At 34.9% G+C, this 26,300-nt stretch overlaps 2 protein-coding genes across 12 annotated transcripts; both read left to right on the forward strand.

The window, feature by feature from the left end:
• Nucleotides 1–1,560: 1,560 nt before the first annotated feature.
• On the forward strand, nucleotides 1,561–8,883 carry LOC122413147 (neprilysin-2-like). Of its 2 annotated transcripts, none has more exons than NM_001414588.1 (10): nucleotides 1,561–1,847; nucleotides 2,255–2,394; nucleotides 2,675–2,719; nucleotides 2,899–3,144; nucleotides 3,626–3,837; nucleotides 3,920–4,096; nucleotides 5,283–5,747; nucleotides 5,914–6,205; nucleotides 6,310–6,560; nucleotides 6,635–8,883. In NM_001414588.1, the coding sequence occupies exons 2-10, from the start codon at nucleotides 2,274–2,276 to the stop codon at nucleotides 6,971–6,973; spliced, it is 2,148 nt and encodes a 715-aa protein (NP_001401517.1). In that variant the 5' UTR covers nucleotides 1,561–1,847; nucleotides 2,255–2,273; the 3' UTR covers nucleotides 6,974–8,883. The 2 variants fall into 2 exon arrangements, with proteins under 2 accessions (NP_001401517.1, XP_043279259.1); XM_043423324.1 differs by lacking the exon at nucleotides 1,561–1,847 and adding an exon at nucleotides 1,868–2,023.
• Nucleotides 8,884–9,087: 204 nt separating this feature from the next.
• On the forward strand, nucleotides 9,088–18,406 carry LOC122413107 (neprilysin-2-like). Of its 10 annotated transcripts, none has more exons than XM_043423289.1 (10): nucleotides 9,088–9,293; nucleotides 10,481–10,711; nucleotides 11,767–11,811; nucleotides 11,939–12,184; nucleotides 13,429–13,640; nucleotides 14,684–14,860; nucleotides 15,006–15,497; nucleotides 16,377–16,668; nucleotides 17,354–17,604; nucleotides 17,748–18,406. In XM_043423289.1, exons 2-10 carry the CDS (start codon nucleotides 10,558–10,560, stop codon nucleotides 18,084–18,086), a joined length of 2,208 nt encoding a protein of 735 aa, XP_043279224.1. In that variant the 5' UTR covers nucleotides 9,088–9,293; nucleotides 10,481–10,557; the 3' UTR covers nucleotides 18,087–18,406. The 10 variants fall into 10 exon arrangements, with proteins under 10 accessions (XP_043279224.1, XP_043279215.1, XP_043279169.1 ...); XM_043423280.1 differs by having other exon boundaries at nucleotides 9,088–9,288; nucleotides 10,528–10,711; nucleotides 11,716–11,811; XM_043423234.1 differs by having other exon boundaries at nucleotides 11,716–11,811; nucleotides 17,748–18,405.
• The last annotated feature ends 7,894 nt before the right edge of the window (nucleotides 18,407–26,300 follow it).

Consider the following 26,300-nt stretch of genomic DNA (forward strand, 5'->3'; position numbering starts at 1 on the left):
ATTTGTAATCAGTGATCCAAGAAACCTCTAGATACAAAGTTTCCTGGGAATTTGATGTATTTTTAGCATTTGACGTTCGCCATATTGGATCTGCCATTTTGAAATTTGAAAATCCATTACTGGATTCGTAATCAGCGATTTAAAAAATCTCGGATACCAATTATCATCAGAATCGGTGCAGAGGAAAAAAGGATGAAAAATTTTTTAAAAATCCAAAAAAAACGCTTAAAAGTCTTGCAGGTTGCAAATGATATCTTTGTGAGAGACGCAACTCTGCAAAATAAAGAAAGCTATTTTTTTTTAATCCATCGTGGCTGGATCGAAACATTGTTTTCATTCAACCCCATAAAATATTAAATAATTGATAAAAAAAAGTTTGTATAAAAGAGAAAAAATATGAGGAATAGTTTCTGAGAGGATTTAAAAAAAAATTGAGAAAGTCCCTTCCATTGGAATCGACATTTTTTTGCTTCACGCTGATGAACAGTAAAGGCGTTCGGCATCTATTTTTTCATGCTTTTTTTTCGAAAAGTGCAATAAAAACCCAAGATTAAAAAAAAAAAAACTTATTTCGGTCCATTATTTCCAAAGTTACAAGGGTTTAAAAAAAAATCACAAGCTTTTTTCCGCAAAAACACACAAAACAGTGTGTACATATTGACTTGCCATCGCGCCAATTTTTTCGTGGTTTTTAGACAAGAAAAACAAATACCTCTCAAATTTTCAGCTTTCTAAAAAGGATCTTTCTCAATGAAAAAAAATAAAATTTTTGAACTTTCTTGAACATTGCAAGAAAATTAACATGGACCGTTAAGGAAGTTGTTTTATTCGAAAGTGTGTGCAAAAACCGACATTTTATTTTTTTTGTGTAATTATTAGTTTTCAATATACAGAGAATCGAAAAAAAAACAAAAATTGTAAGTAAAATTGAGCAGTTAAAAATTTGCAATTATTTGTAGATATTTCTGACACTTCAAACGACACACCAAAATTTGCGAAGTCATTTTGAGATCGTAAAAAATTGGGGTGGTCCACTTGATATAGAATACCCCAGCAGTAACCGCACGATGAGTTATTGTATTTCCAGTGAAGCGATTTAAAATGTGGTTCACCTCAGAATCAGCTTCTAAACTCTTGTCAGCTTATTATGTCAACGAGAAAAAAATACATAGAAAATTGAAGTAGAAACAAAATCTCAATTTTTGCAACACTCTTTATCTCTGCTGATACAGTTACGTTAATTTTTTTGGTCAACCTCTTTTTTTCGAACTTTTCGAGTATTATCAAGTGTATGAGAGTCGTTAACAAATTCGAAATCCGAAAATTTTAGCTTTTTTGGTCTACTACAACCTGACGAGTGTCATCGGCGTTCTTGAGCGTCATCTATTCGATGGATTGGATTTATCGTTTCGTTTTATCTTCTGAATTGTGAATTATCATTTCAAAAACATGCTTCTCCAAAAACAACGAATTTTCAATAAGGACACCTTCAGATTATACAGACAGATAGCGGCTTCTGTTCTTCCATTCAAATCGTTGTTGAAAAATATACAAAAATGGGGCCATGGATGAGGTGTTGTTAACACGTTCCGAGATATCCAATATCTGCAGTGGATTCGAATACATGAAAAATACACGTTTCGAGTCATAATCCGACGAGAAGAAAGAAAAAACGAGTTATATTTGCACGTGGAACGTTTCCCAGAGGAGACGCCTGTTTTTTTTGTTTGCGTATACTATTTGCAAAATATTATAACAATAGCGGCGCATTGTTAGGAAAAATTCACATTTATTCTATTATAACAACCATGGTATAAGAGACGTTTGTGAAAGCGAATAAAACATACGTAAGTACAAACGGAAAATCATTTGAGCCGCATAAATGAAAAATATCTATTTTTTATTATAATTCAAGATATATCGAATCGTCTTCCGCACGATGTGTAAAATGTGTAAAATTCTTGACTGGATCGTTTAAAATCAAAATCATCGAACGTCACGTTAGTTATCATCAAGATTACTAGTAAGGAAAAACAGGGGAGAGTAAACTTTCCCCATGTAGATAAAAATTAATATTAAATAATATAATCATTCAGCATGCTGGAAGATCATACAAGAAATCAAGCTCGATACTTCGGACAAAAGGTTGTTGAAGATCTCAGGGCAAATAGTTGGAAATTGAATATTCAATCACCTCGGATTGCTTGATTTTTCTCAACATTTTAATATTTCGAGATGTATCCACATGTTTCAGATTTTCTAAGGGTTCAAAGATGAAAGCTTTAGTCCGTAGTCTCACGGGAATAGAAGTATCAATTGTCTTTATATTATGTATTTCCTTAATGACAGAAGAAACCGTAACCAATATAAACAACAACTTCAACTCGACTGCAGGTTGGTATAAATAAACTAAACTCCATAACTTATGATACTAATTCCGTCTATTGCAATAGTACTTTTAACCTGGCATGTTGCTTCCTGAAAACAGTTTGGTAAAAATTTAATAGACTCAAAAGTATTATATCCGAGTGTATGAGAGTATGACAGGGCTCGCATTGATTATTCCTTTTGGGCTGCTGGCAGAAATATTTGCATGATTGCATTCTCGAAAAACATCAGGATGAAAAGAAAGAAAAACTCATCCATTTATTGACAAATTGTTTTATTGTTGCAGGTTATCATGAAAATTTGTGCCTGACGCCGGAATGTCTTCATACTGGTACGTGACAAAATATTACGAAAAGTACAATGATTAAAAACATTTGATTTTTTATTCGTGGGCGCCAAGGATTGAAAAATAAGTGCTTTAACGATATTTCATTATGAAAATTGTCGTTATGAAAATTATAGGGATTACATTAATGAAGTTTTTTTTTATCTCGACGATTCGCTCTCCAGCATCTATGATCCAGAAGAATATAGATTCCAGTGTCGACCCGTGCGACAATTTTTATGGTTACGCCTGCGGTGGGTTCATTAAGAACACAATCATACCTAACGACGAAGGCAGCGTCAACAGCTATATGATCATTCATAAAATCGTACAAGAAAGACTCAAAGCAATCATGCAGGCTGAATGTGTACCAAATGAACCGAAACACTTTGGGCTAGTGAAGAAACTCTACAAGGCGTGTATGAACACGAGTAAGTAATATGATATATTGTTGCGAACCATAACATTGTTCCAAAACTTGGAAAAAATAATTAAATTATTCGTTATAAATCGTACTATATTGTAATATCGCATTTTTTTCCACATTGTCACGTCGATATTATTCCATATAATGATTGCTCTTGTAGCAACACTCAAAGCATTTTGTTATGCGTAATAAAACAAAGGGATTTATATTGTATATATTTCCATTCGGAAAAAAAAAAAAAAATTCGAGTATACAAATTTCCAATGAATAAGAAATTGCTCTATTTCCAGAAGTGTCATATTCGGTGCAATTCAATTGCATAACAAAAGAACAAGAATGGTAAAAAGTGGAAGCCTCACTTTCCACAATAAATACGCGGAAATCGTTAGCGATAAGAATCGGTCGTGTTCATAAGAAAGTTAAAAAAAAAGTGTTGAAAGAAAGAAAATATGGGTAGTAATGATGAAAATGAGATTTTTTTGTAGGAGCAATCGAAGCAAGGGGATTCGAACCTATTCTCAAGATTCTCCGATACTCTGGTGGGTGGCCAGTTCTCGATGGTAATTCGTGGGAGAGTAATGAGTTTAACTGGATGAAATCGATCCATAAACTTCGCGAAGCCGGTTCTTCTTTCGATTATTTCGTCAAGTTCGACGTTTCCGCAAATCCGGTAAACAACACTCACCGTGTCATTATTGTACGTTTATACTTTTCGTATGATCAAAGTAAACATACTGTACAGTGGCATGTGTCATATTGTTTATCATTGTATTTCGCAGCTTGATCAACCGAGTCTTGGAATCGATAGTGAACATGTTACAAAAGACTTTGACACCGAGACGCTCAAGGCTTATTACAATGAAATGGTGGAATTTGCTGTAATGCTCGGTGCTGATAAAACTCGAGCAACGAAGGAACTCAGAGAGTCGTTGATGTTCGAAATGAAACTGGCAAAAGTAAAAATTTTATTAGATTTTACTTTTATAAGGATACAATTGAGGAGGGTGGATCACGAAATCAAAATAATCAGAATTTTATAAAATTTAGTGATAACATTCTTTGGCATCAAGTATGCAAATACAATTTTTTTACTACATGGTTTATCGAATAATTGAGCGTTAAATCGAAGTTCTTATGCACGAAATGTATAACTGTATATATGTGAACTCTATGCTTATACACGTGAACTTTAGTGCTCAATTACTCGAGAGCTATGTGGTAGAAAAATCTAAAAAAATTTATATTGTCTTATATATATTTGAAGAATACATTTAAAAAATTTTTTTTTTTATTTTAACTTTTCCAGCGTTAACTATAAGCTGCTATCAATATAGCATTAAAGATATTTGGTACAGGCTTACAATGTTGCCATGCTAAACCATGCTAAAAACATGAAAAATTTCAAAATTATCAGAATTTTATAAAATTTGGTGAACCTTTTTTTTTAGTGCCAAATTTGACAATGCAAATTTTTTAAGATTTTTCTTCTGTACAGTTATCGAGTAATACGCGATCACTAAAGTTCACGCGTATAAGCATAGCCTTTCCATATATATAGGTATACATTCCGGGCATAAGAAATCTGCTTTAATGCGTAATTACTCGATAACTAAGCAGAAGAAAATTTTGAAAAAAATTGTGTTTTCGCACTTGATGTTGAAGAACATTATCACCAAATTTCATCAATTTCTTATTATTTAGACTTTTGTACCATACATCGTTAAATAGTTGTCTTGTCTTATTACAATGTTTTGGTTTAGAGGGCATATCCATTGATTTGCACTGCTCTACGTATCGAAGAATACATTTACCAAATTTTATTAAATTCTTATCATTTTGAAATTCTTAATATTTTTAACATGGTTTAGCATGGCAACATTGTAACGTCGCGATCCACCCTCCTTAAGGTACTTGAATACTGAGCCGGTTGTACTTTCAATTCGCGTATAAATAGGCAATGGTTGACGTTGGGTCGATGTTGAATTTTAACGGTTCATTAAAAGAAACAGGGCTTGTGGGTTACCGCTGAGGACCCCAGCATTCACCGACGCACGCACAGATTATAGAGCACCGAATAGATTTTCGGATTATTCAACAATGCTAAACTGTTTCATAACGAATTTCCCACCATAATTCCAATAGATTTCATCGCCACGCGAGAAGCGTAGAAACGCAACACAACTGTACAATCCCATGACACTCTCACAACTGTCGAAAAAGTATCCAAACGTGAAGTGGAAGGAATATTTCAATAGATTGTTGCCATCATCGATTATCGTTGACGAGGAAGAACTCGTAATCGTATACGAGCCGAGTTACATAGCTCATTTCGACAAGTTGATATCGCAAACGCCAAAAAAAGTTCAGGCAAATTATGTTATGTGGAGAACTGCCAACACGTTGAAAAATTACATGAGCAAAAATTTATTTGCCGGATTAACCGATCGTAATACGAGAGCAGAGGAATGTATTCCTACGATTGCTGAACTTTTACCGAATGTTGTTGGCGCTATGTATGTTAAGAAGTATTTCGATGAACGATCTAAAAAAAATGCTGCCGAAATGGTTATGGATATGAGGAAACGATTCACTAATATTTTAAAAACTGTGAGTACCTTTGCTACAGCTATTCGTATAGCTTATTTTGGCTAGAATGATGCCCCACACTCGAGTGTTATCAAATATAAATAACATGGATCGTTTACGAACTGGAAATATTACTGTTCTACGTAGAACTTTGATTCAACTTCTTGTCATTAAGATAATTTTATAGTTAGACTGGATGGATGAAACGACACGAACAGAGGCGTTGAATAAAGCGACAGCAATGCAAAGTCATATCGCGTATCCGGATGAGTTGTTGGACGATGATAAACTCGAAAACTTTTACGCTAAACTCGAATTGTCTGGAAACCATTATTTCGAGAGTGTATTGAAGGTAACTCTCTTCAACACCGAATATACGTTGAGTCAGTTGCGAAAACCTATCAACAAAACTGAATGGTTATCTCATGGATCAGCGGCCGTCGTAAATGCGTTTTATTCTGCAGTAAAAAATAGTATTCGTGAGTACTTTGATTCATGTACATTGATATATACAGAATTTACATACAATTCATATACAGAAGCATGACATTTACACGGATTTTTCATTCTAAATTATGCACAGAATTCACTGCTGGTCTCTTGCAAGGGACTTTGTTTGCGAGCGATCGCCCTAAGTACATGAACTATGGTGCCATTGGATTCATTATTGGCCATGAAATAACACACGGCTTTGACCGCGAAGGCAAGCAGTTCGACAAGGATGGCAATCTAGTTGATTGGTGGGCACCGGCGACTGAAGAAAAATATCTCAAACGCGTACAGTGTATAATTAATCAATATAATAATTACACCGTTCGAGAGGTTGATTTAAAGGTTGGTCATTTTTTTTATTTTGAAAAGTTTTTGCTTGTATACTTAATGGATTAAATATGTTTTACCTTCCGCAGCTAAACGGTGTGAATACGTTGAGTGAAAACATTGCAGACAATGGGGGGATCAAAATCGCATATCAAGCCTACAGCAGTTGGGCTGCTAAGAATAACCCAGAAAAACGATTACCTGGAATTGATAAAACTCCGAAGCAAATGTTCTGGTTGAGCGCTGCAAACGTTTGGTGCGCCAAGTATACACGTGAAGATTTACGATCACGTGTAATCTCAGACGTGCACAGTCCTTCCGAGTTCCGAGTTCTCGGCTCATTTTCGAACATGCTAGAATTCGCTAATGACTTCCAATGTCCTGTCGGTTCGAAGATGAATCCCATTAAAAAATGTTCATTTTGGTGACTAGAAATTGTACCTAATCCCCACAACTATCGATCCACGAAATCCGTTGGCATCACACTCTGCGTCCAAGCATGAGTGAATTACTATTTCCATGGATATATTATATTACATGAATTTCCGCGTGTTCTTGTAAATCAAATAAATTTATCATAAATAGGGTAATGTGGGGCAAAATGGACACTTAAGGATTTAAGCAAGTTTCATTGATGAGCATATGGTCTTTCAACTATTTTTGAGTCCCAAAATTGATGCCTAGTCCTTGTTTTCCGAATTTCGTAAAAAAAAAATTTCGGGGCAAAACGGACACGGCCCCTTAGAGGCATAAAAATCGAAAAACCGACATTTTTCGAAATACAGTCGTTCTAAGCGACTGTTCCCGAATAGAATGTCAACTCGGTAATATGGGAAAAGAAATGGGACCACTCAGGCTCCATTCCTTGGATGTAAATGAAAAGAAATGAGTCAAATCTTATATCCCATTTCTTTCATGTTTTTGAGGAATGCAAAAAATCAACTTTGGGTTCACCGTGCTGGGGTATATTCCGTGTTCGCACTATATCAGAGTCCCACCATTAATTCATGGCCCTAGTTTCCGGAATTTCTTCAAAAAAATTTTCCGGGGCACAACGGACACAGAGCCTCCAAGAGGCATAAAAATCAAAATATCGACATTTTTCGAAATGTAGCAGTTTAGCAGACAGAAAAAAAGCTCACCCAAGACAGCCAAGTCCTCGTCTTTTGAAGACGTTTCTTGCATTTTTTGTGAAGGGTTATAAGGGAATGTGGGGCAAAGTGGGCACCCTAAGCGATTAAGCTACATGTATCGGTTTACATATGGTCTTTCGTCTACTGTTGTGTCCAAAAACTGAATCCCCATGCTTATTTTTCATATCCTTAAAAAAAAGAATTATGGGGCAAAGTGGGCACCTGCTCCGAAAAAAAAAATGCTCAAATGACAATTTAAACTAATTTTCACACATGTACAATCAAATTGGAAGAAATTTGAATTTTTGAAAAAAAAATGAAACAATACATTTATTTAAGTGCTCACTTTGCCCCGGGTGTCCACTTTGCCCCACATTCCCATATTCGTTGTCCTCTGAATATTGGATTTACTGTGTAACATCCAAAAAATGGGCACACACCTTGTGTACAAGTGTTGAAGACGAAAATGTCAGCTATAAGTGCGATTTTTATAAAAAATGAATAAAAAACCTTTTTTCCTTATTCGTACTTTGATTACTATTGTGGTTTTTAAAAATAAGTCAAAAAAGTGAATAAATAGTGAGAAAGTAGTTTGGGATCTATTTCGCTCTGAAACTTGAATTTTTTGGGGATGTCACCGTGGAATTCAACAATTTACCATGATTTATGGTCAGGACATGATTTGGAACCGAAAAAAAACTGTTATGCATTTTAGGAAATTTTAGTTTCGGGAAAGTCCATTTTGCCCCGGAATTCAACTTTATGGGGCAAAATGGACACTGTGTCCGTTTTGCCCCATATGTCCATTTTGCCCCATATTACCCTAATTAAATTACTTTGTTTCAAAGTGGTGCCACCAGATTTAATCTGATGGCACGTGTTAACCGACTCTTAAAATAATACATTTTACAAGTGAACTACGTTACGATCTAATATCGAGAAAAAGTTGTGTAAACCAGCGGACGTGTTTTTTTTCTTTTATATCCTCCATTATCGAAACGATTACGAAATTGATACTTAGCATGCAGAAATTAAAAAGCACGTTTTTTCGTTCTAGATAAGATTATTGAAAAAGGTATGGAACCATTCTTGATAACGTATTAGCAGGGAAAGACGAAACGTGCATTCGAACAATAAAACTACTCGATTGTACGATAAAAAGTTGTTCAAAAAACGAAATAAAGATATTTTGTCATTTTCAGTAAGATATCGGACGTAAAAACGATCAAGTCCCTGAACAAAAACCGGAATACATCAAACTTGAAAAACATCAGCAAAAGCACGTTTTGTCTCCAATAAAACATTTTTCAAAGGAGTTCTTCAAAATTCATATCATGAAGATGTGTCACGTTCTCATTACCCCTACTTACAAACTCCAGAATAATTTTTTGAGAGTTTACCTGTTGGTTCCATTTCTTAATCACGTATAAGTGCAATAGCTGACGATCCATGGCTGTGTATGAGTAACAAATAGCTAATCTACGATTTGTGTGAACTAGTTTCACTCAAATACTATCAGAGAAGTAACATCCATTCAAAAGCAGACCCGGATCGGAAACACAGAATATTCGAGAAGAATCGAATCTGCCATTCGGACGATAAATATCTACGTACGGTGAGATATCAACACACAATGCTAATTGACGATCCGCGCTAGGGAAACGGAACAAATACATTTTCAAAAAATTTCTACAAGAAGCAGATATGAAAACCGACAGATCAGCGATCGTTTGATTATAGAGCGGTTTCTCAAGCTCTATCTTCTGCCAAAATTAAGATAACTATAGAAAAAAACCCGAAACCCTTTTTTTATACGGATATGCGGGAAAGAAATAATTTTAAACTTTTAAAAAACTACAAAAAGAATTAATTTTTTGTAAAAATATCGCTATCAATGTGGACCTTTTCCCTAGTATCGTTTTGTGGTGACCACTAAAAAATTTAACTGAATCATCCGCAATCAAAAAACCAAATAAAAATCTTTAGTTTAATAATAAATGTAGTCCTTAATCGTAGATTAAAAAAAAACATTAACAAAATAACGGCTACTGACAGAAAATTTCCGATTTTCGACCAACAAATCACTTGTTTATTATTTAACAAAAAAAATCATTGTCAACAAACATGAACATCCTACGAGTAAGGACTAGTTGTTGGAAGTATTAATAAGGGGAAAAAATTGCATCGAAATCCATCGAATGGTTGTTAAATTTATATAGTTGTCACCGACTTGAAAAACATAGTTTCGAGAAAAACTTTTACGATGTAGCAAAATAAACTCATAGTTTTTGAGTTATAATTTCTTTTCAATTTCTGAAAGAATTTTTCAATTTTCTACACTTGATTTATGTATAGAATTAATAATTAAATAATTACTTATATCGAATCATCAATTCCTGGCTCAAGAAACTGGGCTTCTGCCGATGTAGAAGCTTCCAGAATGTCTATTCGCTGTTGTCATCAAAGCATTCTGTATTCCCGGGTATTATCATTTACGCGTTTTTCAGCCACATGTCTATACACTAAGAATCTATCTGGGTACTCGAAGTCTCTCCACTAATTATGCGATATCTCGGAAACAATTCATCGGATTAATTTGAAATTTTCAGAGGGTATTTTTGAAACATAATACTTGAAGAAAATGCAAAAAAACTAAATCGATTTTTTGAAAATTTTGACTACATCTCACTTCTTAATAGAAATATAAAAAAAAATTCCGTAAAGGGCCGTAAGTCCAACAACTATCTGAAAATTTTCATCCAGAACTTTCGCCCCATGATTCGCATGCTCATTTTTCCGCAGTGCGCTTAATTGACAAACCTGCACATTTGTGCAGGTTTGATATTTAGATACGCACAATTTTAATTCAACATTGGAAAATGCATCTACGTTTTGGAAATGACAAATCCTGGAAATCAATGATTTCGGCTCGCTGGTTGTCTGAGCTATCCATGCTCATTTTATGTTGTACACCATCACTTACCGAAGGAAGATCGGTGAAAAATCCTCGCAACGTCTCGTATTCAACTATAGGTCTGTACATATAAAACATAAAGAATCAATTGCGTTTTATCTTCACTCGTGCATCATATTATTCTGTAATCGAACATTTGTATCTGCATATCATGTACGATATGATAAGTAGCAAGGTATTTAAGACTGTATGAACATCTGTAAAGAAGAAAGAATTCTTCAATCATGTATCGAATTCAATTCGATTCTGCTTCAACGGCAGAATAATCCTCGTTACGTCTCTACTCGAAAACAACTCTGCTCCTAAAATCTTCACTTTGGAATGCATAACATCTCTATGTCTACTTATGTATGATCCATAATCTTCAATATCTTATGATAAGATATGCTCTTAAATCATCATAAGTAGAGATATTGGTGATTAAATATCACGCCGGGGTAAATATGTTAAAGAGGGTAGCTATCGTGAATGGCTACCGATAGAATTGTTAGCTAGCCCATGTATATAACTATACTCGTCACAGCTCTATTCGATAACAAATTCGCTCTTTATATATATTTAGAGGAGAACTGTTGTTGAATACATTAACTGACAGTAGAATTGTTGACTTGCTGCAACATTACTTAAACTCTCATAAATCTACTCAATAACATGTCCACTCTAAAGATATTTATTTCATGCACGAATAATGTCTCTATTCTTTAACATGTCTAAACGGATAATATAGTATTAATTTTGCAAATTTGAGAGTAGGACTTTTAGGAGCAGCGTTGTTTTTTTAATAGAAACTGCTTCCGACTTTTAATGATTTCAACGATGCACAAAATGATATCACATGCGCATCCATTCAAATCCATTTACTGTAAAGATCACAAAATTAATTGTGATGGAGGTCGATGTAATTTAATTTTCAAGATTTTTTATTTTTCGCTATAATATTTTGTTACTAGTTATGCCATTGCTTCATGTATTTAATTGACATCCTTGCTGAATTTATTGTATTATTTCAAACAATTTCATGATGTGCGACGTCATCAAATACGACGTTCTTTTATGCTATAAGCTCGATCCGATCGAGGTGAAGTTTCTGAATCCCAATTATATCATATCCCAGCTAATCACCAGGATGAGTGTTCAACACCTGAATGTATACATACAGGTGTGTGATAAAATTCAAATAACTACCACAATAATGATGGTGATGATTTGTTAGTGACAATTATAATACTAAAATGATTAGTATCACAGTTAAGTGGTGACTGATATGAATAATTCAATCTCTTTAGCTTCCATGATCCTGAGGAATATGGATTCCAACGTTGACCCTTGCGATGACTTTTATCGATATGCTTGCGGTGGTTATATCAATAAGACAGTTCTTCCCGATGGTGTAAGCGAAATAGAGCCCACTCTTCTTATGTATGCGAAATTGCATGAGCAAATAAAAGCGATGATCGAAACAACAGTTCAGCCGAATGAACCGCGACATTTTAGATTGGTGAAAGATCTCTACAAGATTTGCGTGAATACAAGTGAGTATATTGTATTGTTGCAATATGCAGAGTATCCAATAAAAATTCACCTATCTGCCCTAGCACGCTTGAAATGAATATTTTAATGAGGACTATTGACTTCTGGCAGAATTCTATAGAATCTTTTCAACCATGGCGGGCTGTCAAAAAAAATGCGTTATACACGAAAATTCTTCAAACTTCAAAACCAAAATCCGTATTCGGGGATTTTTGGAGTCGCTAATTACGATTCCGCCCTCAAAATTTTGAAATTCAAAATGGCGGATCCAATATGGTGGGCCGAAAATATAAAGAATCCTTTGATGCAAGCGAAAGTGGGTACTCGGGGGTTTACGGGGTCACTGATAACAAATCTGCACTCAAAAATTACAATAAAAACGCACAAGTCTTCACTTACATTTTATCTAGTAAAAGGGTTAATATTTGAAATTTCGGATCCGCCATTGTGGATTTCCAAATTTTAAGTGCAAATTTTCCGACCGTTTAATTGCACCTTTAAAGCCTCTGTAGTACATGTTCACAACTTTTGATCCGTCAGGAGGATTTGGAATTTTATCCTTTGTTTTCCTGTGCTCAGCGAGTATCGCAGCATTATCAAACTTTGTTGTAACATTTTTCTTAGACGAGTGAGTTCTTGTTTCAATACAATTCAAATCGCTGATGGCTAACAACTGCTGAGACGCTGCGACTGTATCACCAGGACTTGTTTCCAATTTTACTAACATCTTTGTATATTTGGACTATCGTTAATAGTCCAGATACAAAGCTCCAGATACAGCTAGATGCTGTTGACACGGTTGGGCACTTTGCACAGGGTACAGTTGCTACGCTTGGAGAGTTAAACAATAGCGAGTTGCACGGCACAATTGACACAGTAGAGAGTAGCTCTTGGTCGAGCTGACATCCTGCCCCCCCCCCCCCCCCCCCCCCCGCGTACCAATTATCGCTTTCGATTAACCATTTTTTCTATTTTTGGTCCGCCATATTGGATCTGCCATTTTGAATTCCGAAATTTTTAGGGTACAATCGTAATCAGCGACCCCGAAAACCCCCGAATACCAAATTTCAAGTTGATAGTAAGCAAAATATCGTCGACCCGAAATAGTCACGTCATCCTCAAATGCTCTACCAGTGAAGGGGTTAATAAAATTGGAAAATCCAGTTTCAAGAGTATTCTGTAGTCTCGGTATAGAATCTTTTTTAAAAAGTTGGAGAATCCGGTATACGTTGAAATATGATTTCAGCCGCTATAGAGGCAGCAGGACTCGGAGCCCTTCACGACCAATTGAAGAAACTAGGTGGGTGGCCAGTTCTCGTTGGAGATGCATGGAAAGAAAATGAATTCAATTGGCAAAGCACAATTTACAAATTTCGAAAATTCGGTTATCCTTATGATGTCCTAATTGGTTTCGGCATCGTACTAGATTGGGAAAATGGCACCAAACGCATGATCGAGGTATGCGTGTTTTGCTCAATAAAACTATTATGTATTTGCTGTATATAATTACACAGCCACACAAAAAACAATCGATTTTTAAATTCGGGGATGAGACAATCCTATCCCGTGGTATTTCGATCTGCTGATGACGAATTCGGGGGTTGTTTAATCTGAACGTGTCAGGATCAAGGTCATTGAAAGCTCTAATGAAGTAAAACCATCAAAGCTACTAAAAACTACTAGAAATATAGGGTTTTGGGGTCGCTTAATCCGAATTCGGAAAATAATTTTAAAAAGTTCTCAGACGTTCTGGTCTGCTGAGGGCCTGTGATGGCTTTGTTTGAGCGTGTTCACAATGCCACCAGGGGAAATTAGGCAGGAACTGGCTGTATCGGCGAAGGTTTTCTGCAGTTTCCCTTCGACCGATCAAGCAAAATTAATTTCAATCCATGATGAATAACATACCTAAATCAATCATTTTTTTAAATACTCATAACTACGATTTTTTATAGTTATTTGAGGTTTCTCGCTATTTGCTCAACGTAATGATGATCTAAGGTCATGTCAACCCTGGATATTGATCTAGTGTATTAAATTATATAAAAATCATGCATGATATAGGTCAGAACAAACTTTTGAATACTGAAATAGTATATTACGCACCTAGGGAGGGAAAGTAGACTACTTCAAACCACGGGCAGAATTATCACCCGAGCCGAAGGCGAGGGTGATAAGCACGCGGTTTGAGGTGGTCTAATTTCACTCCCGTGGAATGTATATTATTTTTCACCACACATGCACCGAAAATTCAACCTTCCGATTTCGGAAAGTTGAACTTTCGGCGCATGTGTGGTGAAAAATGCTATTTTTTGACATTTTCCGTGGTTTTCGCAATTTACTCAAAAATTGGTGGATGTAGGCGTTGAATTGGGCCGAAATTCGGATTCAGCGCGTCGAAATACATGGAAATTGATGGGTCCGGTCAACTGACTACTTTTTTGTGTGCTGGTGAAATTGTACAATCCTGTAATCAATTTTGTTTTTTCTTATATTTCATATAGATTGATGAAGGAACTACCAGACTTCCACGTACTTATCTGTTGGAGGGCTTAAAAAATGAAATTGTTGTTTCGTATTACAAGTATATGGTTGACGTAGCTGTGTTGCTCGGGGCTAATCGACGTCGCGCTCGAATAGAACTGATAGAATCTTTGCTTTTTGAAATGCAGCTAGCAGACGTATGAGCTTCTTTCAATATAATTCGTAACCTGTTACATTGCCATCACTGAAATCATTTAAGTTTATAGTATTTAATTCGTCTTTAAAACCATTGTAATCTTGAAAAGTAACTATAACCATGATTTTTTCTACATTATTCAACAGATTAGCTCCAGAAATTACCACAAGCAACTATACAATCCAATGACGCTCAAGGCATTGTCGAATATCCACCCTCGTATACCGTGGAAAGAATACATCACCAACTTATTGCCTTCATCAATCACCGTCAAGGAAGACGAAGTATTTATCGTACGCATATCGAGTTATATTACTAAACTGGAAAAACTACTGTCGGAGACTCCAAAAAGGATACAAGCTAATTATTTAATATGGATCGCCGTAACGGAGTCGATAACTTATCTAAATGATGCCATAAGGAATAGGAAACAGCAGTTCCCAGATTTGACTGTGAAAAATACCAAATTGCCAAAAAATATGGCAAGGTCAACCGAATGCACCAAAACTGTTTTTGAGTTCTTTCCAATTATTACGAGTGCTATGTACGTTCGAAAATACTTCAACGCTGAAACGAAAAAATCTGCTGCGGAGTTAATAATGGATATCAGAGAGCAATTCAAGATTGTTTTGAAAAAAGTACGTATGTCTTGTTCATCTTTATCGAAAAAAAATGAACAATCGATGGAACAATCGCCATCAGCTACAAAATTAGTATAAACATTTTCCACTAGATTCAAGATCTTTAGTTAAAAGAAATACGTAAATAAACGATCATAAAATACTTTGACAATTTGTAAACTAAACCGATATCATAAGAATCACGATGTTGAAGTTTGCAACGTTGGAGTCCAACGAAATGAACAAAAAAAATTTTCAATTCATCAATTATTTATTTCATGAATCATTGGTGTAGGTTGAAAAACTACGAATTGCAAATTCGGTAGGGAGCAAAATTGGAAACACTACTGAAATTATTGGAAAGTTTTTCAGATCATTTCGTTGGACGTTGCAAACTTCAGCGTCATTGACTACGTTTACACGGCTCTCTTATTCCGGTTTTGTATATACAGACGGGCATATTTATATATATCGACAGATATGCATTTTGTATATTTATATTGATATAACTAAACCGGAATAAGAGAGCCGTGTAAACGTAGTCATTAAGAATCGTGGTTTTACAATACCTCAAAGTTACGAGCAATCATTGGAAATGCGTGGCCAATCAGGAATGCGGAAAAGGAACAAATCAACATGCAAACGGTGCATCGGAATAAACTAAACTAATTGTACGGACCAGAATTAAATATGTAATTAATGATTATGGCTCTTTTATCTACATCGCTGATCATTTTTTGAAATTTTATAACAATAACTATAACTATAATTTAAGAATATTTTGGAAGATACGATTTTTTAAAGAAATAAGAAAATATCTTGAATAACGTTGTCAGTATTGAACGTCGTGTCTCGATCGTGTCACATTAAATTTTATTCGAATTTAAAATTCAATAGGTCGATTGGATGGATGTAAAGACACGAGAAAAGGCGTTAGAAAAAGCTACAGCGATGGTCAGTCACGTCGCCTATCCTGAAGAACTGTTGGACGATGAGGTGCTCGAGAAGCTTTACGAAAAACTCGATTTGTTCGAGAACAATTATCTCGGCACTGCACTCAACTTGAAATTATTCCATACTGACTCGCTGTGGAAAAAATTTCGCGAACCCGTCAATAAATCTAATTGGATGAATCATGGAGTGTCTGCCGTGATAAATGCATTTTATACTACAGACGAGAATAGTATTGGTGAGTACATCAACTAAAATAATTTTATACCATTCCGTTGAAGATAATTAATTTTCCCAATCAACACTAAATTGGTGGATGAGATGAGACACTGCCTGGAAACCGAACTTGGTTATTCAACTGGTTCGTAGCTTCAGGTTTCTCAGGAGAATTCAATGAATTTCTTATTCAGTCGTACCTACTGGAAAACCTCTATAGTAGTGGTGTTTGTGTTATGTGTTATGTCTATACCCACCCAGACATGGCCATAATTTATTTCAAATGATTTTGATTAGACGTTTGCTACATAGACGCAAACTACAATTATTCGTCATCACATTTTGAAAATGACATTGAGTATTTCCAATGGCTGATCATATTCGGTTATATGGCCAACCGCGCCGTACTCTATATTGCCAAATAATTTAGGCGGTGTTCCGTGATTTTATAGACATTTATCCTCCGATTGTTTAAGGCATAATTCTGTGACTCTTCGAAAAGTTAATCAGTCAAGTCGCTGTCATTTTACGATGATGGCACTGACCAAGTATTTTTCATATTTTGATCGCAATTTATATAAAACCCGCATATAATAAAATACTATTGTAGCACCGCCTACATCAATATATTATATCAATATAGTATATGATAATTTACCAAGTGTAATTGAAGCCTGCACGAAAATCCGAATTTGTATTGTATACAGAATTTCCTGCGGGTGTTCTACAAGGAGTTTTCTTTCACAAAGACCGACCGAAATATATCAATTATGGTTCAACTGGATTTATTGTTGGTCACGAAATAACACACGCATTCGATAATGAAGGCAAGCGATTCGATAAAAATGGCAATATGGTCAATTGGTGGGTTTCGTCTACGGAACGAAATTACAATCGACGTGTAGAGTGTATAATGAACCAGTATGGAAACTATCACGTTCCGGAAGTCAACCTAAATGTGAGTTTTTTTTCTTTTATTTTCTCGTGAACTTGGACCCAATTTGACCAATTGATTTTATCGAATATTTAAACAACCGGATGAAATTTTGTTTTCAGTTGTTTAATAATTGATCCTATTTTTTATACATAATTTAATTGCAGCTGGATGCTTACAATACGCGAGATGAAAATGTGGCCGACGTAGGGGGCATCAAAATTGCATATTTAGCATATAAAAGTTGGGTGAAAAGGAATAAACCTGAGAATAAATTACCCGGAATTAATCGGAGTCCGGAGCAAATGTTTTGGATAGGCGCGGCTAATGTCTGGTGTTCAAAAATAACACGTGAAGCTCTCCTTGAGGGTATTATCTCAGAACCGCACAGTCCCAATGAGTTTCGAGTTCGTGGATCCTTTTCGAATATGCCAGAATTCGCTAAGGATTTCAATTGCCCAGAAGGCTCCGCAATGAATCCCAAAAAAAAGTGTTCAATTTGGTAAATTCTATACGTGTTCTGAACCGTCTATCAAGCATATCTAACTTTACATTTTTTTTATTTATCCTAAATCGAACATATTTATGTCGAGGTGGACAAGTAAATGCGACAACACCAACCTCATAACGCATTACCAAACATAAATATTCGCTCTTTATCACCGTTTAATCGTAATTTATGATATAAGTAATCGTTTTGAAAAACACCTTTTTTCAAGATTGTATTCCTGGAACAGATTTTTTTTTATTCGTCACCGAATTCTCACCTAAATAAAAAATGTAATGAAAATTCCATTAAAAAAAAATGTGAAACCAACTGTGAATAATTTTAATAGAACAATTCAAAAAAAATTCTGAAAATGAAAATTTGCAAATTGCTTCCTCAAGATGATCAAGATGCACGGTGCTCAAGATGCACGATGCTCAAAGCTTACTCTATGAGGTGCTATATTTTTCATTTTGGCTTCCTCATAGATGAAGCTTTTAGCATTGTTCTAAAAGCTTGAGAAAGCAAATTGTTACTTTTAATTTTTTTTTAAATAAAATTTCAACTCATTTATCGACGATTAACTTTTCCAAATTTCAAAAACATATATCAGCTCTATGATTTTTTTCTAAATTTGTATTTATAATTCAATTTTTAAAAGGTTTATTACGCAAAATTATATATAAAAATATCGTTATATTATTTTACATTTTAGTTAGTTTTTATCCAAATATGTTCATGATAACTATGCACATCCCCAATAAGCATTTATAACGATATGTGTAAAAAGATAGGATCTCTGAAAACTGTAAAGCAAAGTTGAAAAAAATACCATACTTGGTATTATCCAAATACGATCACTATAATTTCAATTTTTATATTGTTTAATATTTTCTCGTTCAATGTGAACGTGCTTAAAATGTCTTACAATTTTTTAAAATAATATTTATAAGATATATTTTCCTTTGTGAGTGTCTGTGTATATTTGTGTACTATAAAATTGAAACACATATAACTTTGTTTTCAAGCTTCTGTTTTCAAGAGATGTTAATCTTTACAACTTCTCGAATCTCTGCATTTTTTTAACATAATATTAATACATCACGAATTTCACGTCATTTTATGGGAAACGCAAACTTTTTTTATATTTTGAAAATAACAAAAAAGTATGTGGTTACTTACAATCTCGGCTCGGAGTCGCAGTCAGTTTTTAAATACAAGTCGGTTTTTCAGTTTCGTTTTCATCAACAGTTTTTTTAAATAATTTTTTCCGTTTGTTTGGGTGCTTGTTTAGTGAAAAGATGATAAAATAAAAAGTATAGCACCTCATAGAGTAAGCTTTGAGCACCGTGCATCTTGACCATCTTGAGGGAGCAATTTGCAAATTGTAATTTTCAGCTTTTTTTTTGTATACAAGGAAATAATGTATTTTCTCTGAAAAAAAACAGTTTACAACTTTCAATTTTCATCGTTTTTGTATTTCCATTTAAATAAAATAACTCCGACTACTTTGCTGGAAAGTATACATGAAGTACCAACTTATACACGATACCTTACAAAATTTCCAAAAATTAAAGCGGTTATATGATTGTTTGAAAAACTCATATTTTTGTAAAATTCAAAAAATCATAAAATTTAAACCGCTCAACCGATATTTCCCAAATTCAATATCAACCTTCCTATTATGATAATCTATTTATAAAAAAAAATAGTAATAAATCTTGAAATTTTCGGAAATTAGAGCGTCGAAACCCTTTTTATGAAAATCTCAAAACGTCATAGGATTCGTATTTTTTTTACAAATTCTGACAAAATTATCAGAGAATGAAGAGCTTGTATAAATTAATATCTGTGCAAAACGGTAGCCCTGTATCTCAAATCGTTTTCGAGTTATAAGCGTTTGAATTTTGCAGTGCCATACATGCACACGCACGCACGCACGCACACTCACACATCCGGACATTTTTGCTAGATATGATTTTTCGATGTTTTGGGATATTTTGAGCACATTGACATTGAAAACTGGAAAAAAAAAATTCATCATCACATTGCTTCTTCTATGAGAAAGCAAAATGAACACAAAAACACCTTTTATCCTTGAAACTCGTCTTAATGGAACTAACATCATGTTTGCAACGATCAATCGAATTTATTTCCATAACTGAATTTCACTCCCCAGTGCAAGTGAACCCGATGTGCTAAGATGTAAATTGAGCTTTAAATGTTCGAAATAATGACCCCTGGAGAAAAAAAAAACTAAAAATTAGTGTTGAAATATGCATAATATACATTGCATATATTGCTCAACTACAACGGAAAATCTCCGGACTCATGTTCTAAAAACTTTTCAATCCCGAGATCTTTTCTTTTTTATCGAAACTATTACGAATTTTCTTGCATTTATGTTGAACTTGGAAATAAAAACATTGTGTTTTAAGTGTAGAAATTTGCAGACGATCTTAACGTTTTGTAAATATTTTTTAAATTATCATCGGGGAAAACAAACACTAATTCAAACTAACACGCTCCACATATACGTTTTTAATGACAACGTAGTTTTACTTACTTTTGTTGTCATATTTGCGGCCACCCAACTCATATAGAAAGTTATTCGGACTCTTATCGAAAATGACGATTGATCACATTCACAAAATATAACATTCCAATAAATTTCCAAGATCGAAACTTTGATATTTATGTAGTTTTCGGTCATTGGTCTCCCTCCCATAGGCAAGTATTTCAACATGCCATCCTCGACACTCCCCATTTATCGGATAATCCCACTTCACTGAGGATTTAAATAGCGTGTGAAAGGTTCTCATTGTTGTTCATTTCGGTAAAAACGTGTAAGAGCAACGAAATAAGTGTTCATGATTCCCAACACCGATCAGCGTCTCTTAAGAATCATTAATTTGGAATCAAGCGATACGAATAAGCAACTGTAGGGTGCAACTACTGAATAAACGTAAACGAATGACGAACCTACCAGCGGGAGCAAAAATGACCATACGGTAAGTTTTTTAATCAAAAAAATTTGTATGGTTCCTATTTCCCATTCGATTTCCATCTTCATTCGCGATTTCTTGGTGGTCACCTCCGAATGATTTGCCCTGCGGTTGCTTTTTCTGAATGTACTACGATGTTACGTTTGCGCGAAAGTAAAGGAAAACTGAAAATCATGGTACATGAGGCTCTTTGTAATAGAATTTTGCTTGAATAGCACTATCAGGAACTTAGAAAAACTGCGTTCCGATCGGCGATTGACGTATGGCTGTAAGCATTCATCAAACCAAATATCGGCCAGACTTAAGAAAAGAACGTAGATAGATGCTCACAACGTTTTTTTTCTCACTGATACACCAAGTTTCATGACCATCGAGATGATAAAAAGTTCGTGTCACATTGCCAACATTCTAATGTAAATTCTCATTTCTTTTAAAAAGGGGTGAATGAATCGGAATGTATACACCGATATTCAGAATCTTCGAGTTTTCTATTCGTGCATGAACAGTATTACAAAGTGCAAGATGTCGTGCCGATTGTAATTTAAATAATTGTAATATTCTGGAACCCGAGCCGAGAAGCAAATATTGTTACCGCGCGTAACATGAAGAAATACTGGAATTCAGAAAGTGCCGAAATCCCACGTATTATAAGTGGTTTTTAACTTTTCTTATGGAGATTTGGATTGCTTACATAGTAAAACCAGTTCAATATCATAAAGTTATTATTCATTGAACATCAATGGAACTTGTGAGGATTCTAGACCAAGTTGTTATGTATCGTCTTGCTCACAAAGCAAAGAATCAATAATGACCAATGACAAAAGGGGTCTATAATTTAGTATGCTGAAATACTGTGATTTTATTAACACAATTGAAAACGTTTATTAATTTTTTCTGTCCTCCGGGCCGAAGTTGCCGCATTCCGCCTGCGTCGGACAGAAAAATCGTATACACACCTCGGGCAGGAAAAAGTAAAGCCTCAGACCACATGTTTGTCAACCTCGGCTTCGCCTCGGCCGGCAATTACATGTGATCTGAGACTTTCCTTATTTTCCTGCCCTAGGTGTGTAATATACTATTAACCTGTTTAAGCTTCAGCGGTTCAGTGTAGTTTTCGGATCTAATATTATAGCATTACTGTTACTGGTTATAGAGATAAGTGTGTTTTCATTTTTGAAGAAAAACGAAAGCATGATATTCGCCTGAATGCTTATGTGGAAGTGGGACATGCCACCACCGAGCTTGGCAAACGGCTAGATTCCTAATTTAGTAATCTGAAGATCGCGACGAGTACATAGAAAATTTTCGAAAACAATTGGAAACGCTATCGCTCCGGTAGCAACTCGTCATAACATAAATGTACTTATCTCTGAGTCGCTGCCGCGACTCCAGATTCTTGTAGAATAACAATCGAGAAATATATACCAGAGCTCGATACATTTCGTTAATTTTTGGTTGGAGACTGATAAAATGAAAACTTCAAAAGGAATGAATAGATTCGAATAAATGGAAAATACTTTTCCAAAAACTCTTTTAAGTAGTAACATTTGTTGTTAAAATATTCTCTTTGTAATATTGACCCAAGATAAGAAAACCCAATAGGATCATCGTATTCTTGGCCCATACGTTCGCATGCGCTTCCCATAATAGGAAACGATCGAATGGAAATTTTTATCGTAGAGCATGATAACATTGCTGTGTCGCCGCGCAAACACTTTGACATTAGAATTAAAATCGTTCGATCATAAACATGCCATGACTTCATAAATCATAAACCTAAATATGAAAAATAGTGTATTACGAGGCCATTAATTTCTCCAATTCATATATGAGCACGTTACCACTATCAGAAAATTCATTGGATTTCATATTGCAACGTAACACTTCCCGAACGACTCGAACGAACAAAAAACCGGACCCAACCTCCAAAAACATTGGGTCGCGTCGTGATGTTTTTGACAATCACGTACAGCGGCCGCGTCATGGCCTCTGCACATTGCGCGCAAATGATCGGCGAGCGATAGCCAATGAGAGCTCTGCTTTTTCGGACGACGTCTGGAAAAGTCAGAGGTGGTAGAAGCCATCACTTTTGGCATGTGGCGGTCATAACTAGTGAGTGACAGTAGTGACACACGGCCCGAAACAAAAAACAAGCCGTGGCGTGTGACACTTGCGGCGCCAAGTATTAAGAGGATGGATCAGTCGGTATATCGCAATCGTGATTGCGAGAGAGATGGCTGCAAATTTCGAAATCGAAATTCTTTGGCACAGTTTGACCGATTAAAAAAAGGCTCTGTCAGTCGATTTTTGCCATCATTCTGCGTAGGCTGACAGAGCCTTTTTTTAATCGATCAAACTGTATCAAAGAATTTCAATTTCGAAAATTTCAAGTGAGGTTACCGACTGACCCATCCTCTTAAGGAAGTTGAAGCCGTACAGTCATTTTTTATACCCAAAAGTTATGACCTGTACCTATCAAAAGTTAGGCCAATTTACAGTTTGGCAATGTTGCATACACTTTAAAGAAGAGTTGGGGAAAAAAAGACGAAAAACTGGTGAAACCTCAGTCGAAAACACGAACGGTGACGATCCTAGCCTCAAAAAACTGCACGGGACACAGATTATTATTTATATAATCTCAGCAAATCTCCTAATAAATCTGAAAAAATTGACATTATTCGGCAAGCCTTGCTCATGTTGCCGAAAAAATTTCATACTTTTAGCATCATTTTTAACGGAGATATCATTGAATGTCTCTTGACTTCGATAAGGTTACATGTTATTTGGCCCAATTTGTTATTGATTTTTCTCAGCAACGACGCTCCTAAACTGTCTGAAAATTTAACTGATTTTTTTTACACTTCACTTTATAAGATGCAGTCGGTTTAAAAGCAATTACATAATTTTCTTTCTAATGCCTCAACTTCCTTAATAACTTAAACTGAAGCATCGAAAATTCGTTTTTTTGTTTCATTAATTAAAGTCAATGCGATTGTTGCGTTAATAATTAATTTAAGTAGGCTCAAATAAAGTGGAAAAAATGCTGCAAATTAAAGTTGCAAATTGCTTCCTCAAGATGGCCATGATGCTCAAAGTTTACTCTATGGGGTGCAATATTTTTCATTTTGGCTTCCACATAGAGTAAGCTTTGAGCACCGTGCATCTTAACCATCCTGAGGAAGCAATTTGCAAATTTTAATTTGCAGCATTTTTTTTGTATACAAAGAAATAATGTATTTTCTCTACCTTCTTTTACGAATTTTAATTTATCTCTTTGTTCAAATTCATAAAAAAAACTAAATGACGAGCCATCAGAAAAAACAGTTTGCAACTTTCAATTTTCATCGTTTTTCTATTTACATTTAAATTAAATAATTCCGACAACTTTGCTGGAAAGTATAAATGAAGTACAGACTTATACATAATATCTTACAAAATTTCGAAAAATTGAAGCGGTTAAACGATTTTTTGAAAAACTCATAGTTTTGTAAAATTTAAAAAACCATAAAATTTAATCCGCTCAACCGATATTCCTCAAATTCAATACTAACCTTCCTATTATGATAGTCTAGTTATAAAAAAAAAAATTATTAATAAATCTTAAAATTTTCGAAAGTTAGAGCGTCGACACCCTTTTTATGAAAATTTCAAAACGTCATAGGATTCGTAATTTTTTACAAATTCTTACAAAATTATCAGAGAATGAAGATTAACATCTGTGGAAAACGGTAGCCCTGTATCTCAAACCGTTTCCGAGTTATAAGCGTTTTAATTTTGTAATACCATAACACGCGCACACACACCCACATCCGGGCATTTTTTCTAGATATGATTTTTCGATCTTTTGGGACATTATGAGCACATTGACATTGAAAACTGGAAAAAAAAATTTTCATCATCACATAGCTTCCTCTATGAGCAAGCAAAATACACGAATTCGAGTAAAAATATGCCTATCATAAAATTTTGAAAATAATTTTGTGAAAATATTGAAACAAAAATGCGCTTTACAGCGCAGTTTGAGAACACATTTTGCAAGTTCTTCGATAATTCAAACGGATGCGGTACAAATTTAAGAGTATATCGTGACAATTAGAACAAATAACAATATTTTGTTGTATAGAACACTTTTGAATTGTCATTTTTTTTTTACATTACTCTCTTGAAACGACCGATTATAAAACGAGCAAAAGACGCGTAATTACAAATTGATTTAATCCATAACGACGAGCGCAACATAATTTTCGACAATCGGCGAGCGCAATCGCGATTTTTTAAATAAAAATTAAAAGAAACAAACTAGCATGAATGAAAATCGCTTAAAATTGAATAAAATCGAATTGTTAAATTTTTGAAAATATAAATTCCGCATTCTCACGATTCGTTCATACCTGCACCTTTCCATTAAGGTAGCTCGAACGGACGCGAGATGGCGTTCGGTCAGGTCGGCAAGAGCGTTACATTACAATATATTATTCAATAATAATTTCCGAAACTTTTGTCTGAAATCTTCTCTTGAAAATTTCATAATTCGACTAAGTCCACGAAAGTTAAATCGATATTTCGTGCACATCTATTAAACGTTTTAAGTTACACTTATATATGTTACAGATATGAGAAATGTCAGAAATCAACAGCCGTGAGCCGGTCGTTTGTGGTATTAGTGGTATCTCTACTCCCTTTGATCAGTACTATCTCCCTGGTAGACGGAAGAATCGTGAGAGATCTTTGCATCGACTCGAATTCAAGTACTGGTTTGAAATCACATACTAATATGACCGTAACCTGACTTATGCATAATTTTTTTTTTTTTAATCAGCTGTATTCTGTTGGACGAATTAAGCAATAATGTCGCGTAGAATGCAAATTAGAGTCGTGATTTTGAAAGTTGCTGGCATATAAGACGCAGATACTTCGTGGGCGTATCTCATTCTATGATGTAATTCGTTTCATGTAAGTCAGCAGATTCCTTAAATTGGCCAAATCATCCTTTGCCCATGGGATCTCAGAATTGAGACTGAATAGGTACGATAAGATTATTTGTGGACGGAGGGGATAGTGGCTCGTTCGACTGGTGGAGGTTGATTTTTCATAGTCGATCATACATTTTTTTACTTTCGATTGCCTTGGGACTTTGTACTCTGAGGTTTCTGGAGTTTTTAATTACGATTCTGCACTCGAATTTCGGAAATTCAAAATGGCGGATCCAATATGACGAATTAATAACA

Source organism: Venturia canescens, chromosome 1 (genome assembly GCF_019457755.1).
Source record: "Venturia canescens isolate UGA chromosome 1, ASM1945775v1, whole genome shotgun sequence".
Taxonomy (NCBI): Eukaryota; Metazoa; Arthropoda; class Insecta; order Hymenoptera; family Ichneumonidae; genus Venturia; species Venturia canescens.

Bases quoted from the DNA above. Each gene is read 5' to 3' on its own strand.
- LOC122413147 (NM_001414588.1), top strand. From the start codon at position 2,274: ATGAAAGCTTTAGTCCGTAGTCTCACGGGAATAGAAGTATCAATTGTC. The intron at 2,395-2,674 runs GTTGGTATAAAT...TTATTGTTGCAG, and splicing joins CAACTTCAACTCGACTGCAG to GTTATCATGAAAATTTGTGC. The intron at 5,748-5,913 runs GTGAGTACCTTT...ATAATTTTATAG, and splicing joins TCACTAATATTTTAAAAACT to TTAGACTGGATGGATGAAAC.
- LOC122413107 (XM_043423280.1), top strand. From the start codon at position 10,558: ATGCATCTACGTTTTGGAAATGACAAATCCTGGAAATCAATGATTTCG. The intron at 11,812-11,938 runs GTGTGTGATAAA...CAATCTCTTTAG, and splicing joins ACCTGAATGTATACATACAG to CTTCCATGATCCTGAGGAAT. The intron at 12,185-13,428 runs GTGAGTATATTG...ATATGATTTCAG, and splicing joins CAAGATTTGCGTGAATACAA to CCGCTATAGAGGCAGCAGGA.